This window comes from Chelonia mydas, chromosome 8 (genome assembly GCF_015237465.2).
Source record: "Chelonia mydas isolate rCheMyd1 chromosome 8, rCheMyd1.pri.v2, whole genome shotgun sequence".
In the NCBI taxonomy this organism is placed as follows: domain Eukaryota; kingdom Metazoa; phylum Chordata; order Testudines; family Cheloniidae; genus Chelonia; species Chelonia mydas.
Genome location: NC_057854.1, coordinates 89,677,033 through 89,691,845, shown reverse-complemented (window position 1 = coordinate 89,691,845; position 14,813 = coordinate 89,677,033). Strand labels below are relative to the sequence as shown.

The 14,813-nt window shown below is 41.5% G+C and overlaps 1 protein-coding gene across 8 annotated transcripts in view; it reads left to right on the top strand.

Moving 5' to 3' along the window:
* The window catches only part of PATJ (PATJ crumbs cell polarity complex component), a 210,404-nt gene that overhangs the window by 118,821 nt on the left and 76,770 nt on the right, over window positions 1-14,813 (top strand). For all 8 annotated transcript variants that reach the window (XM_043552634.1, XM_037906549.2, XM_027821512.3 and 5 more), the window contains one exon: window positions 12,753-12,949. In XM_043552634.1, the coding sequence (XP_043408569.1) occupies window positions 12,753-12,949 (197 nt within the window). The remainder of the gene's footprint in view (window positions 1-12,752; window positions 12,950-14,813) is intronic.

Sequence of the window (14,813 nt, the reverse complement as noted above, 5' to 3'; positions counted from 1 at the left end):
GACAATAAATGTGGAGGCTCCAGCATGGCAGTGGGGAGCACAGGCCACTCCCCTCCCAGGACATGGACTTGGTGGTGAGGTTGCACCCAACCTGACACAGCACAAGGGCCAGCCCTGCCCCTCTGCACCAGGCATAAGCAGGCAGACTCAGCCCAGCAGGATCCAAGTGTAGAGGGGCTTATTGTTGGGGGGATCCAGGTGTGGGGTTCAGAGGGTTCTGTGTGGGGCAATCTGGGTGCGGGCAGCTCAGTGGGGGATCTGGGTGCACAGGGGTTCATTGGGAGGTTCTGGGTGCAGGGGCAATGGGACTCTGTAGGGGGGTCCAGGTGAAGGTGGTTGGGGCTTGGCGGGGTGGTCTTGGTGTGGGGAGGATGGGGCTTGGTAGGGACAATCTGGGTGTGGGGGGCTCAGTGGGGAGGGCATCCGGGCGCTGGGGGAGTGGGGCTTGTTGGGATGGGAGTCTGGGTACAGCTGGTTGGGGCTCAGTGGATTGGAGGTCTGGGTGTGGGGGGCTCAATGGGGTGGTGCAGGTGAGGTAGGGGTATGATGGGCCTGCTTAATGGGAGAGCCCCAGCTGCTGCCTCTTCCCTCCCCCATTCCTCTGTTCCCCATCCCATCCACCTTTCCCACCGCTTCTTCCCCACCCTCCTTGCCCTGCTCCACCGCAGGAACTCACCATTGTACAGAAAACAGAATAGCTCCTAGCACACAGAAGGACAGTGTGATCAACACTAGGACCTGGGAGGTGGTATCCAGCTGCAGAATCAAGAGAGCTAGAGTGGAACCCTCCTTCAGCCAAGCAGCTCTGCATTCTTAGAAATGGTGGGTGGGCAGTGGCACATGACCCCATGTGTCCCTCCACACCGTGCCTCTGTGTTGGGGGGGCTATGCCCTTCTTGCCCCCGCCCCCCAATACACCCATGAGTGTCTCCAAGTTCCCCTTGCCCCCACAGATTTTCCTCTCCACCAGCTGCTCTAGGCTGGCATGTGACCGCTCTTGTGGCTTTCCTTTACTTCCCCGTCATTTTCCGCAGGGAAGCGGAGAGATTTGTGAGGGGACATTAATTCTACATGCACAAAAAGAAAAGGAGTACTTGTGGCACCTTAGAGACTAACAAATTTATCTGAGCATAAGCTTTTGTGAGCTACAGCTCACTTCATCGGATACGGGAAGTGAGCTGTAGCTCACGAAAGCTTATGCTCAAATAAATTTGTTGGTCTCTAAGGTGCCACAAGTACTCCTTTTCTTTTTGCGAATACAGACTAACACGGCTGCTACTCTGAAATCTACATGCACAGTGGCACAGAATTCCTCCAGGAGTAAGTTACATTCAGTTAACATTAGGCAGGTTTTTTTTTACAACCATCAGGGCTGGTGACTTATTTGAAAAGAGGGGGTGGGGAGTTTAGATTCTGGACCACGTGATAGTAGTTTGCAAGGAAAGGGAATGCTATAATTCTGTATATTCCCTCTACCCCGACCACCTATTCAAGACACATGGAAACAGCATGTTTGGGAAGTAAATGCAATTCTGTTTGGGAGATATGAAGCAGAGCTGAACAAATAACAGTAAATAACATATTGAATGAAAGTGACTTCATTCTATTCACCAGTTGTCTGAAAACAGATTGTCACTTCTTGCAAATACTGTTTACTCTATGGCTGCCTGTTTGAAATTTGGAATCTGTGATCCAAGTTGTGTTGCTTAGTTGTGTTCAGTCACATAAGTCAAATGATATTGCTTTTTTTGTTGACTGGGTGAGTGTAACTATTGTAATCAGGTTTATAGTAGATAAGCTCCAGAAAGCAAAATTTAAAAATTGTTTTCTGTAAATACTTGTGATAGTAAAATTCAATCAAAGTTAAGGAAGGCAGTCACCACAGGAGGAAACAAACATGGAAATCGATCCCATCAGACTCACTTATCTTTTTTTATTAGATTACAGATTTGGTTGATTAAGTATATTACATCAACACTCTAACTTTTGACTTCTATAAGGCCTTTGACTTGGTAGTGCATGACATTTTGATTTAAAAAAAATGGAATGATATAAAATTATTATGGCACATATTAAATGCGTTAAAAGCTGGCTAATTGATAGTTCTCAATGTAATTATAAATAGGGAATCCTCATGTAGTGGGTGTTTTTCTTGTTTCCTGCAAGGAATCACTTTTTGGGTCTATGCAATTTAACTTTTTTCTTTTTTGTCAATCACCTGGAAGAAAAAACAAAATAATCACTGATAAAGTTTTCAAGTGATATGAAAATTGGAGGAGTGGTAAATAATGAAGAGGGCATGTCACTAATACAGAGAGATATTTATTGTTTGGGTGCAAGCAAACACTATGTTTTAGTATGGCTAAATGTAAATGAATATATCTAGGAACAAAGAATGTAGGTCATATTTATAGGTTGGGAGACTCTATCCTGGGAAGTAGTGATACTGAAAGAGATTTGGAATGTGGGGTGGATACTCAACTGAGCATGAGTTCCCCATGCAATGTTGTGGCCAAAAGGGTTAATATGATCCTTGAGTGCATAAATGGGGGATTCTTGAGTAGGAGTAAAGAGGTTATTTTACCTCTGTTTTTGGTGCCCGTGCAACTGCTGCTTAAATACTGGGTCCAGTTCTGATTCTCACAATTCAGGAAGGATTTTGATAAATTGGAGATGGTTCAGAGAAGAGCTACAAGAATGATTAAAGGATTAAAAAGCATGTCTTATAGTGATTGACTCAAGAAGCTCAATCTATTTATCTTAACAAAGAAAAAGTTATGGGATGACTTGATTACAGTCTATTAGCACCTATGTGGGGAACAAATATTTAATAGTGGGTTCTTCAGTCTAGTAGTGAAAGGTATAACATGATCCAGTGTCTGGAAGCTGAAACTAGCCAAGTTCAGGCTAGGTGTAAATTTTTAACAGTGAGAGTAATTAACCACTGGAACAATTTACCAAGAGTTGTGGTGGATTTTCCATCACTGACAATTTTTAGATCAAGATTGGATGTTTTTCTAAAAGATATACCTCTAGGAATTATTTTGGAGAAGTTCTATGACTTGTGTTATGGGTTAGACTAGATGATCACAGTGGTCACTGCTGGACTTGGAATCTGTGAATTGAAATGGATATTGACAGAAAGCATTTTTCCATCTCTTGTAATGAGATGCTTCAAAGGAGAAGTGGGATTTAAGGAAAAATTTGAAGGAGATGGAAGGCACCTGCCACATGGAAATGAGAAGCTATTTCAAGCATTTGACAAGACATGAAAGAAGGTGGAAAGCTAAGAGTGGGAGTCAGAGATGAGGGAAGCAGTTAGGAGAAAGGAAGGCAGACCATAAAGATCCCAAATAATATTAACTCTCAAAAACAAACAGGTACAAAAGAAGCCTGAAAGTTAGCTTAACGGATATTTTGTCATTAATGCTCAGTGCATATTGTTATACAGTTCTTCTTTATGACTGGACTAGTTATATTTGCAAGGGTAAAATCATGACATTTTCACAGATCATTTTTGGAGTCAACATTTATTTCCTTTAAAAAGAACAGGAGTACTTGTGGCACCTTAGAGATTAACACATTTATTAGAGCATAAGATTTCATGGGCTATAGCCCACTTCATTGGATACATAGAATGGAACGTATAGTAAGAAGATATAAATATACAGAAAGGTGGAAGTTGCCGTACAAACTTATTTCCTTGCCTCCGTTCTTATGAAAGATTGATGGCATTTTGTACAGATAATGCCGTCGCTCTCGCTCTCTCTCACACACACACGTGCGCATGCACGCGCACACACACTTAAAAATAATGCTATAATTTCTCACCTCTTCTGGGACATACATATATAAAAATAAGAGTGAGAGAGCTTCTTGTTTTATGGTAGGCTTGGGTTGGGAATGAGTGTTAGTCTTTGTCAGACACTTCAGCTAATAGAAATGCTGAGGTTACACTTGAAAAGTGAAGTAATGTACTTTGAAGGTAATTAATTTAGTTTGTGCCAGAGAAGCAGAGCCGTGGCTAGGGGGTCAGTGTGGAGTTGCACAGTCCCAGGGAACTGCAGGAGAACATTGTGCTTCAGAGAGGCTGCTGCTGCACCATCTCATTGGTGGGGCACACTATACCCCACTTCTCAGCCAGCTAGCTGTGTTGGTTGGTGCAAGATGGGGAGGGGAAGGGGGCTTCCTCCCTGCACTTTTTGGAGGCGTTAGTACCTGTGTGGGATGTTAACCCAGCCCTTGTGCTCAGGGGACCCCAGTTCTGGGTTGGGGGAGGCATTTTCTCCCAGGTCATATTGGCAGGGACCTTGTGTGTGGGGGCATCCGTCTTCCACTGCAGCGTGGGGTATGAATCATCTCTTGGGATCATCTGGGCATAACTCACTTAATTCCCTGCCATTGTAAGGCATGTCTGCTCTGAGTTCTAAAACCCACAGCAGTGAGTCTCAGAGCCTCTATCTACAGACTCAGACTCGCACTACAATGCTAAAAACAGCTGTCAAGATGCTTGGGCTCTGTAGACTGGCAAAGGGGTTGGGTTTCAGATACTGAGCTCCAGCCTCTGACATACAACGTCTGCACTGCTGTTTTTAGCACCATAGCGTGAGCCTGAGACTGTAAACCTGGGCTCTAAGACTTGTTGCCGCAGGTTTTAAAACTCGCTGTAGATATACAGATAGAGGCCTTGGGCACCGGTGGTTCCCCTGTCTCTCCTGTTCTCAGCCTGTGGCACACAGCAGTTTAGTATCCTGAGAACTAAAATACTTCAGTTAAACTAAAGTTATTGGCCTCATCATAGGCATATTTGGGTGAAATTTATAGTCTGTGTTAGGAGGTCAGACTAGATGATCGCCTCTGGCCTCACACTCTGTGAAAGAGCTGCAGTTATGGCTAGCCCCTGTGTTTCTTCTCCTGTCACTTGGTGTGGGGACTGACCACAAGGCAATATGTGATGTATCCAGTTAGGTCCATGGGTTCTGAATATATTGACGCTTTATTTTAAATCTCATTCATTTTCTTTTCCAAATGTCTTGTTTTATGACATCTAAGTAAACGTTAATGAAATTGTTTTGTCCATCAGTAGCTTCAGTGGTTTTGAACACAATGAGCAGCGTTCTTTTTGAGATAAGGTTCATGGAGCTCTTTGCCTCCATGGAGTTGAATGTGCGGCTAGCGGAAAGATCAGTGTTATAATGTGTTCATTGTTTGAATGTCAAGAGAATTTGGAGCCCCAGTTTGTTAAATTATGGCCTTTTTAATGTGCTCATTTAGGCTCTTGTAAATTGTAATCAGTAAATTAGATGTTGCCCTCACAGCATTAGGGTTAGTATTCCAGGGACTCCCTGCTCTTTCATTTCTTTTCTTTTTTTTTTATGTTTAAAGTGAAACTAAGCAGGGATTTAGTTGTTTGATATGCGAGATTGGTTCTATGTTGTGCACGCTAGCTGCATTCCGATGTTGATCAATGCTGAAAGAAGAACAATGAATGCAGTATTGCAGCCCAAGTAGAGCTATCCATGAAAAAACTATGGCTGTAACAATGTCTTGTATGATTTGATACGTAGCCCAGGGTCATAAAAGCAAATACAGAGGGATAAATGAGGCCAAGACAAAGTATCCAAAAGAAAGTATGTGGTGTTAGTAGTTATCTGGAGTAGGGATTCAGAGATTGCAATATCAGCTTCTGTATAAAAATGTAATTTGTCAGCCTCTTCAACACACGGCCCCCCTTCTCTTCTGTCCCACATGCCATGATTCAGCACCTTCTAAAATAAATAAATAAAATCTACCTAGTAGCTCAATCATCAAGAACTTTTTTTTTTCTTCCCCTTCCATCATCATCGTCTTTCTAGATAGATTCTCTTTTATATCAGGAAAATACACATTTTTGATGGGTGTGTGTGGGGGTGCGGGGGAGGAGGCAAGCTTCCCCCCTTTCTAATTTCAGCTCATTTAACTGGAGATGTAGATCCAGCTGGTCAGAGTTATAATATTTGTGAAGCAGCTCCCTGAACCTCTTGTGGGACTGTCATATATCTTTGAAACTTTACACTTTAAACAATCTCTTGTCTTCTTGCAGGATGGTGGCTGTCTTTAAATAATGATACACTGTATTTGTTGCAATATTACGGCACCAAAGTTCAAGTAATTTGGGTTGTAATTGGCTAGCCATATCTCCTACTATTTATTTTCTTATTTCTCCCCATTTAATGTACTAATATTTAGTGGAGCAGGAAAGCATTTTGACAGCATAATGGCATATTATTTGAAAGCAATTGTCTTCCATTTCCAAGGCTTCTGTTTAAAATGCAATAATTATCTGCTAATATATCTGGGATATATTATTGCAGGATTGATCAGTAAAGAACTTGTTAGTGCTATGGTCCTATTTAATTATGTGTGTGTGTGTGTATGTATGTATGTATGTATGTATGTATATATATATAATATGTATTGGGGAAAAAAACTCTGTAGATGCTGCACTAGCTGGCTAAATATTATTTGTAAGATGCATCTGCTGAAGTTTAGATAAGCTTATTGTTCATGGAATGTGGAAACAACTCCATACAGTGACAAAACAAAAAGAACTTAATACCTTGTGTGTAATGCAATAACCACAGAATTACAATTGCCTTGTGTAAAGTATCTGGTAATGAAGGCAGATAATAGAATTCTTGCAAATGCAAATGCTAACTGGCTCCCCAGTGCTAGGCAGAGAACTGAAAAGTGATACCAGCTGGAGGAAAAAGACATCTAAAAATGTATTAAAAAGAAGATGCCTTAGATGCATGTTTGTTTAGGTAAATACTTGTATAAATGATCTTATGAGAGTCTTATTAAGAGGCAAACTGAGAATACTAACAGAATGTTATAGGAAATCATGAGGAAACCCAAAGGATATTTGTATGCAGACTGGATAATGACAGCTCTGGGAATAGTGTGGCAGCATTTACACTACAATCACCTAGCACAGAGGACAGCCCTTTGAGGAGTATTTAAGGAGAGTTAATAGGTAGAGCTTGTAAAAGCCAATACTTCCTGTTATCCCGAATAGTAAAAGTATGCCCTGCTGAGCAGAGATTTAATTTTAAAAACAAAACAGAGTATGTGGTGTGTGTGTGTGTGTGTATTTTTACACATGCATGCATAAAAATTGCATTTACTGTAGCAGTATGTATGGATGTGCCCTCTTACCAGGCTAAGAGGGGCATTCAGCACATGAATTACTCTGTGTCATTTCCTCTGTAGTTTCTTAATCTTTTAGCATTTTACCACTCTAGTCTCCTCAGCAGGGACACTGTTTCAAATAAAGAAAAGGAGTACTTGTGGCACCTTAGAGACTAACAAATTTATTTGAGTATAAGCTTTTGTGAGCTACAGCTCACTTCATCGGCGATGAAGTGAGCTGTAGCTCACAAAAGCTTATGCTCAAATAAATTTGTTAGTCTCTAAGGTGCCACAAGTCCTCCTGTTCTTTTTGCGAACGCAGACGAACACGGCTGCTACTCTGAAAACTGTTTCAAATGATTGCTTCCTAAATAGATATGGTAAGTTCACGATGGGCCCAGCCCACACAAAGGAAGTGGGTGTATGTGGGTTTTTCACACAGCAACAGGGAGAGAAAAACATTTACAAAAGAAATGGTCTCTTTAATAGGAAATTTTTAACACTTCTGTGCTCCTTCCTGCAATGACCTATTATTGTCTTTACCGTACCTTATAGTGCACTTCTGCTCTGCTAAGTAACATTGTGGGGTTGACCTTTGAAGCACTGTTTGGCCCTGCTGTTGGAACTTCATAAATAACAATGATAAGCCACATAAAGTTTAGTTACTTTTTCCTTAGGGGTCTGGGCTCACCAGTACTAATAGGAGTAAAACTTATTATTGTCATTTTAAAAAGTGAATAGGACTGTGAATAAGCAGAGCCAAGAAAAAGTTGCTATTTTTATTTGTATATTCACTTCTCGGAGTCCAGCACTGCTTTTAAGTACAGTATGCTGCAGTTTCACGGTGCTGAGTAGAATATTTATAATTAAAGTACAATCTGCTTTAATGCATCAATTATTTTCAGTTCCGGAATATAACTCCATACACAGGTATTGGTTTTATAACGTCACTCCAGCAACAAACCTCTCCCCCTGCAGAGTCTGTGTACTCATGCACCGATTGGAGGGGCTGTGCTATAACGTGTTCCTTCCATTCACTCTGTTAGAGTCTCAACTGAGCGAGCAGACGGCCTGACTGCAGGCTGCCTGGGGCTCCTGCTTGGATATGCTGTATTCCGTGCCAGTGTTGTGGCTACAAAATCAGAATGGGCCTTGCTGATTACTTATCAATTATACTTTTATAATCTTTATAATTCTATGTAAATAGTACAGGAGATTTTGATCATCCTCAAGGTCTACTGCCTCACAACTGATAGAATGAGGAAATCCAGCAGCTAGGGCACAGGGCTTCGGGTTAGGGAAATAGAGGTTGTATTCCCAGCTCTGTTATGTGACCTTTTTGCTGCTCACTTATCCTCTCTGGCCTCAATTCTCCTAGCTGTACAGTTGGTGTAGGAAGTCTCAACCCTTAGGTGAATTAGGGAACTATTAATTAATTAGTGTTGATAAGGCACTTTGGTGTTGTATATTTATTTGTGTATTATCCAAAGGGTTTGTTTATTGTTATGAAATTCCTGACCAGGTTAAATAGATACTTTATTACTCTTGAAATCCAGTCGTGTGTCTTAACCAGCAGTCCAGACAAAGCTTAGAATTAAGAGTTACTAATAATAGACTCTGCTGATATAACACTGAGCAACTGGTCTTCCTGCACCCTGTAACAGTGCAACTCATAACTTCAGCCTCAAGCTAGAGCATTTAAAGGAGTATTAAGGATCTGATTCTGTCACAGAGGTCACAGATACCGTGACTTCTTTGGCTTCAGCCTACCGCAGCGGAGCTGGAACAGCTGTCGCCCCCCCCCCCCCCGTCGTCGTCCCCCACTCCCCCCCAAGAGCAGCAGCAGGGCTGGAGTTGTGGCCTGAGCAGTGGCTGGCAATCTGCCCCTACTGCTGGAGTAGTTGCTGCCAGAGCAGTGGACAGGGTCGGGTCAGCCCCCACCGGAGCAGATGCAATAGCTGCTGTCACAAGAGCAGCTGCCGGCTGGGGGCCCAGGGCTGGAGCAGTAGCCACTGCCTCAGACGCAGTAGCCAAGGCCAGGTCAGCCCCCAGGGCTGGGAAGAAGCAGCAGCTGCCACCACAGGAGCAGATCCTGGGGCTGAATCAGCTCCCAGGGCCAGAGCAGGAGCAGCGGCTGGCTGACAGCAGTCAGTTGTCGCTGCAAGAGCAGCGGCTGGGGTGGAGCAGTGGCCGGGCTTGGTCAATGCTGCAGGAGGAGCGGCAGGGTTGGAGCAGTCAGCCCCTGGTGGGTCTCGAGCAGTTAGCTCTCCACCCCCCAGGGTGTTTTTAATAAAAGTCATTATCTGTCCATGGCCTTTATTAAAAATACCCGTGACAAAATCTTAAGTATTATTGACAGGAGGAAGAGAGTGAGAACAGATTAGTCAAATTTCATCTTTTTTTTTTAATGGTCAGGCTGAGACACATGTAACAATCAAAACCTATAATTTTCCATTTAATTTGCTAGTGCTAGCAGTCCGTATTTTTTTTTAACAGGCTAGTTTGTTTTGGAATTGGTGTTTGTGGAGGAATAGAATTTAACAAATAAATTTTGTGAAGTGTATGGCAGATATCTGTGATCATGGGGTATAGTCTGTGAATCTAAGTGTGTAATTGGTGCATATCTTTATGATTGATATAGGGAATTGGGGGATGATCCTACGAAGTACTGAGCACCCTCAACTCACATTGAAGCCAGTGGAAGTTGAGGGCAATTTTCCAGGATCAAACTCTATGGAGAAAGCTAGCTTGCTTTCTTTCTTACTCACTTTTTATTTTATCTCTCCACTCCTCTTCCTGTTGCCATGGAAACATGCAGTAGCAGTTAAATTGTACTGCTAACCTGCCTTTTCCTGTAGTAGAATGGTAATAGCTGATATTTGATCTAGCTCAAGTGCTGACTCAGGGACACAGTTGTACATATACTCTCCTCTCCCTCTTTACTCTTTTTAAGAGATAATGCATCAGTCTCATTCACCTTGTGCTTCTTAAAAGTGATATCCAGTCACAGTTAATTACTTCAGTTTCCTTTTTTGATGCCATTGAAGTGTTGGAATTAGATGATGATATGAAACTGGCTTTAAAAACTGTGCTGAATTTGGAATGGCACAGGGCAATGAGAAGCTATGAGACTTATCTTTCTAAGAACAAGTTGTAGAAATCCATATGCTAGTCTGAGAGAACTACTCCATATTTTTCCCTTTGGAAAAATGTAAATAGAAAATTTCTCCAGCACATTCAGTTATATAAATCTAACATTTCATTCCAACTAATTTTTAAAAGTGTCACAATTTGCTTTGTAGTGCTCCATCAAGCTGAATGGAAACTTGTTTTTTTTAAAAAAACCCATAATAGAAGCTCAAATTAAACGTATACCTCAAATTTAAAAAAATTGTAAGAGGATCAAAAAAAAATGCCACCATGGCTAAACAAAGGTGATTAGAGGCAAAAAGGCATACTTTAAAAATTGGAAGTCAACTCCTACTGAGGAAAGTAGAAAGAAGCATAAATTTTGGCAAGTCAAAGTATAATTAGGCAGGCCAAAAAAGAATTTGAAGAGCAACTAGCAAAAGACTCAAAAACTAACAGCAAAAATATTAAGTATATCAGAAGCAGGAAGCCTGCCAAACAATCAATGGGGCCACTGAACGATCGAGGTGCTAAAGGAGCACTCGAGGAAAAGAAGGCCATTGTGGAGAAGCAAAATGAATTCTTTACATTGCTCTTCACTGCAGAGGCTGTGAGGGAGATTCCCAGAGCTGAGCTGTTCTTTTTAGGAACTGTCTCATATTGAGGGCAATAAAGGAGGTTTTGGAACAAATTGAAAAATTAAACAGTCATAAGTCACCAGGACCAGATGTACAGAACTACTAACTGTGGTATGTAACCTATCACTTAAATCAGCCTCTTTACCAGATTACTGGAGGATAGCTAATTTGACGCTAATTTTTTTTGAAGGCTCCAGAAGCGATCCTGTCAATTACAGGCTGGCAAGCCTAACTTCAGTACCAGGCAAACTGGTTCAAACTGTAGCGAAGAACAGAATTGTCAGGTGCATAGATAAACAGTTTGTTGGGGAAAAGTCAACACAGCTCTTGTAAAGGGAAATCATGACTCACTAATCTATTACAGTTCTCTGAGGGGGGGGCAACAAACATATGGACAAGGGTGATCCAGTGTATATAGTGTACTTGGACTTTCCGAAGGCCATGGACAAGGTCCTTCACCAAAGGCTCTAAGCAGTCTTGGGGTAAGAGGGAAGGTCCTCTCATGGATCAGTAACTGGTTAAAAGGCAGGAAACAAAGGGTAGAAATGAATGGTCAGTTTTCATAATGGAGAGAGGTAATAGCAGTGTCCCCCAGGGATCTGTATTGGGACCAGTTCTGTTAATCATATTTGTAAATGATCTGGAAAAATGGGTAAACAGTGAGGTGGCAAAGTTTCCAGACCATATAAAATTACTCAAGATCGTTGAGTCCAAAACAGACTGTGAAGAATTACAAAGGGATCTCACAAAACTGTGTGATTGGGCATATAAAATGGAATGTTGATAAATGCAAAGTAATGCATATTGGAAAACATAATCGCAATTATACATACAAAATGATGGAGTCTAAATTAGCTGTTACCACTTAAGAAAGAGATCTTGGAGTCATAATGGATAGTTCTCTGAAAACATCTGCTCAATGTGCAGTAGCAGTCAAAAAAGCTAACCGTGTTAGGAACTATGAGGAAAGAGATAGATAATAGGATGGTAAACAACATAATGCCACTATATAAATCCATGGTACGTCCACACTTTGAATACTGTATGCAGTTCTGGTTAAAGCTATATTAAAAATGGAAAAGATACAGAGAAGGGCAACAAAAATGATTAAGGGTATGAAACAGCTTCCATATGAGGAGAGATTTAAAAGACTGGGACTTTAAGCTTGGAAAAGAGACAACTGATGGGAGATGTCATGGAGGTCTATAGAATCATGACTAAAGTGTAGAAAATGAATAAGGAAGCGTTATTTACCCCTTCACATGACACACGAACTGTGGGTCACCCAATGAAATTAATAGGCAACCCGTTTAAAGCTAACAAAAGGAAGTAACTGGTTCTTCACACAATGCACAGTCAACCTGTGGAACTTGTTGCCAGGGGATGTTGCGAAGGCCAAAACCATAACTGGGTTCAAAAACGAATTGTATAAATTCATGGAGGATAGTTCCATCAATGGCTATTAGCTAAGACTGTCACAGGTGCAACCCCATGCTCTGGGTATCCCTAAGTTTCTGACTGCTAGATGCTGGGACTGGACAATAGGGTATGGATCACTTGATAATTGCTCTGTTCTGTTCACTTCTGTTTGAAGCATCTGGCATTGGCCACTGTCAGAAGACAGGATACTGGGCAAGAGGGACCATTGGTCTGACCCAGTATGGCCGTTCTTATGTTCTAATTTCCATGCTGGGAACCCCAAATGCCAGAAACCCATAGTGATGCTGAGAGTCAGGTAATGTGTAGCGTACCTAGATATGTTCATAGTCAGCTGCATATAATTTTATTTTGTGTTTATTTTATTCTATTTTTCAGAGAAGATCCGACAAAGATACGCAGATCTGCCAGGGGAGTTGCACATTATTGAGCTTGAGAAAGATAAGAATGGGCTTGGACTCAGCCTTGCTGGCAACAAGGACAGGTCTCGTATGAGCATTTTCATAGTTGGCATCAATCCAGAGGGACCTGCAGGAAGAGATGGAAGAATGCACGTTGGTGATGAACTTTTAGAGGTAAATGATTCCTTTGGCTATATGATAGGGTTGGTGTCGAGAGGGAAGAAAGCCTGTGAACCTAGTAATGAAATATAAAATAAAGATTTGGTGCCAGTTCATGGAGCTGTGGTGACTTATGTCAGCTGAGGAACAAAGAAACAGAAGAAGGTATTAAGATGAATGGAAAATGGGTAACATTCACTATGCAGATGAGACAATGCTGTTGGCTGATTCAGAAGGTCTGATGAAGTTACTGGAGGTTATATGTGAATATGACAAAGAATATGGGTTCGAGTTGAATGTGGACAAGATAAAAACTAAGGTGGTATCCAATGATCCTGCGATATTCCAGTGAACAACATAATCATACAGCAAGTGAGAAATTATTACTACTTAGGAAGTATTACAGAAGATGGAAAATCAGATATTGAGGTTAGCACCAGAATAGCAAGAGTGAATTCTTGAAGAATAAACATCTAATGAGGCCTGGTCTACACGGGCGGGGGGATCAATCTAAGATACGCAACTTCAACTATGAGAATAGTGTAGCTGAAGTCGACGTATCTTAGATTGACTTAGAATCACTTACTTCGTGTCCTCGCGGCGCGGGATCGACGGCCGCCACTCCCCCGTCAACTCCGCTTCCGCCTCTCGCTGTGGTGGAGTTCTGGAGTTGACGGCAGAGCGATCAGGGATCGATTTATCGCATCTACACTAGACGCGATAAATCGATCCCCGATAGATTGATCGCTACCCATCGATCCGGAGGGTAGTGTAGACATGACCTGAGAAAGGGACATAACTTCTGACTGTTTAAAAACTTATATATGGTCTGTGTTAAATTATGACTGTGAAACATGGACTTTCAAACAATAATAAAGAAACTACAATCCTTCAAATTATGATGTTGTAGAAGAATTCTACAAATATCATGGATAGACCAGTAACCAATGAAAAAGTATTGGAGATGACTGGAACTCAACAAAAGTTAGAGATCTTATGAAAAGAAAGTTTTGATTTTCGGGCATATTTTAGAAGGTTCAGTGGATGATGCGTGTTTATTGACACTGGCCGAGAAAGTTGATGGCAGAAGAATTTGAGGCAGAAAAGGTATGTCTTGGACGGATGATATGATATCCTGGGTGTGTCAAAAGAGCTATTAATCCACAAAGGGATTAGCAGAGGACCATACAGAATGGGGTACCATGGCTACAAACCTCCAGTGATGCAGGTGTCACATAAGAGGAATAGGATGATTGGGTCCATTGATAAATGTGTTTTCAGTGAAGAACAAAAATCACATATCTACTTGCTTATGAAAACTGATGTCAATGCAGTCTGTGCTTTCAGAATATTCACAAACTATGGTTACGGAGGGACTACTGAAAAGCAGGTGAGAGAATAGCACATCTATCCTTGTATTGCATATATTGTTTCATGGGAAAAAATCAGTTTACATATAAAATAAGATGAGTCTTGCCTTTTGTAGTTGTCAGGGTTTCCTTCCTTTCCAACTGATAAGAAAATACAATTTCATATTGTGATCCATTTTACTCAGTTGTTAGAATTTAAAAGATTGTTTCTTTCTTTCTCTTTCTTTCTGTCTGGTGCAAACTAACCCACAGGCCAAGTTATTCTGTCAGCAAATAAAGCATTTCATCTTCTTTTCGCCTCCACCCCTTTTCATCTTCCTGTTTGAAACACATTTTAAACCTTTCGACCTGATATTTGACTACTGCAGAGTGGCACTTAGTGCTGAGGATCTTTTGCTATTCCTGCAGTGGTTCCCACATCAAAACTGCTTTCCAGGTTTGAAAAAATCATTCATCCCTGTGGATGTTTCTCTTCTGAAGAAGCTTTCACTGAAGAGTAGGTGTGTACT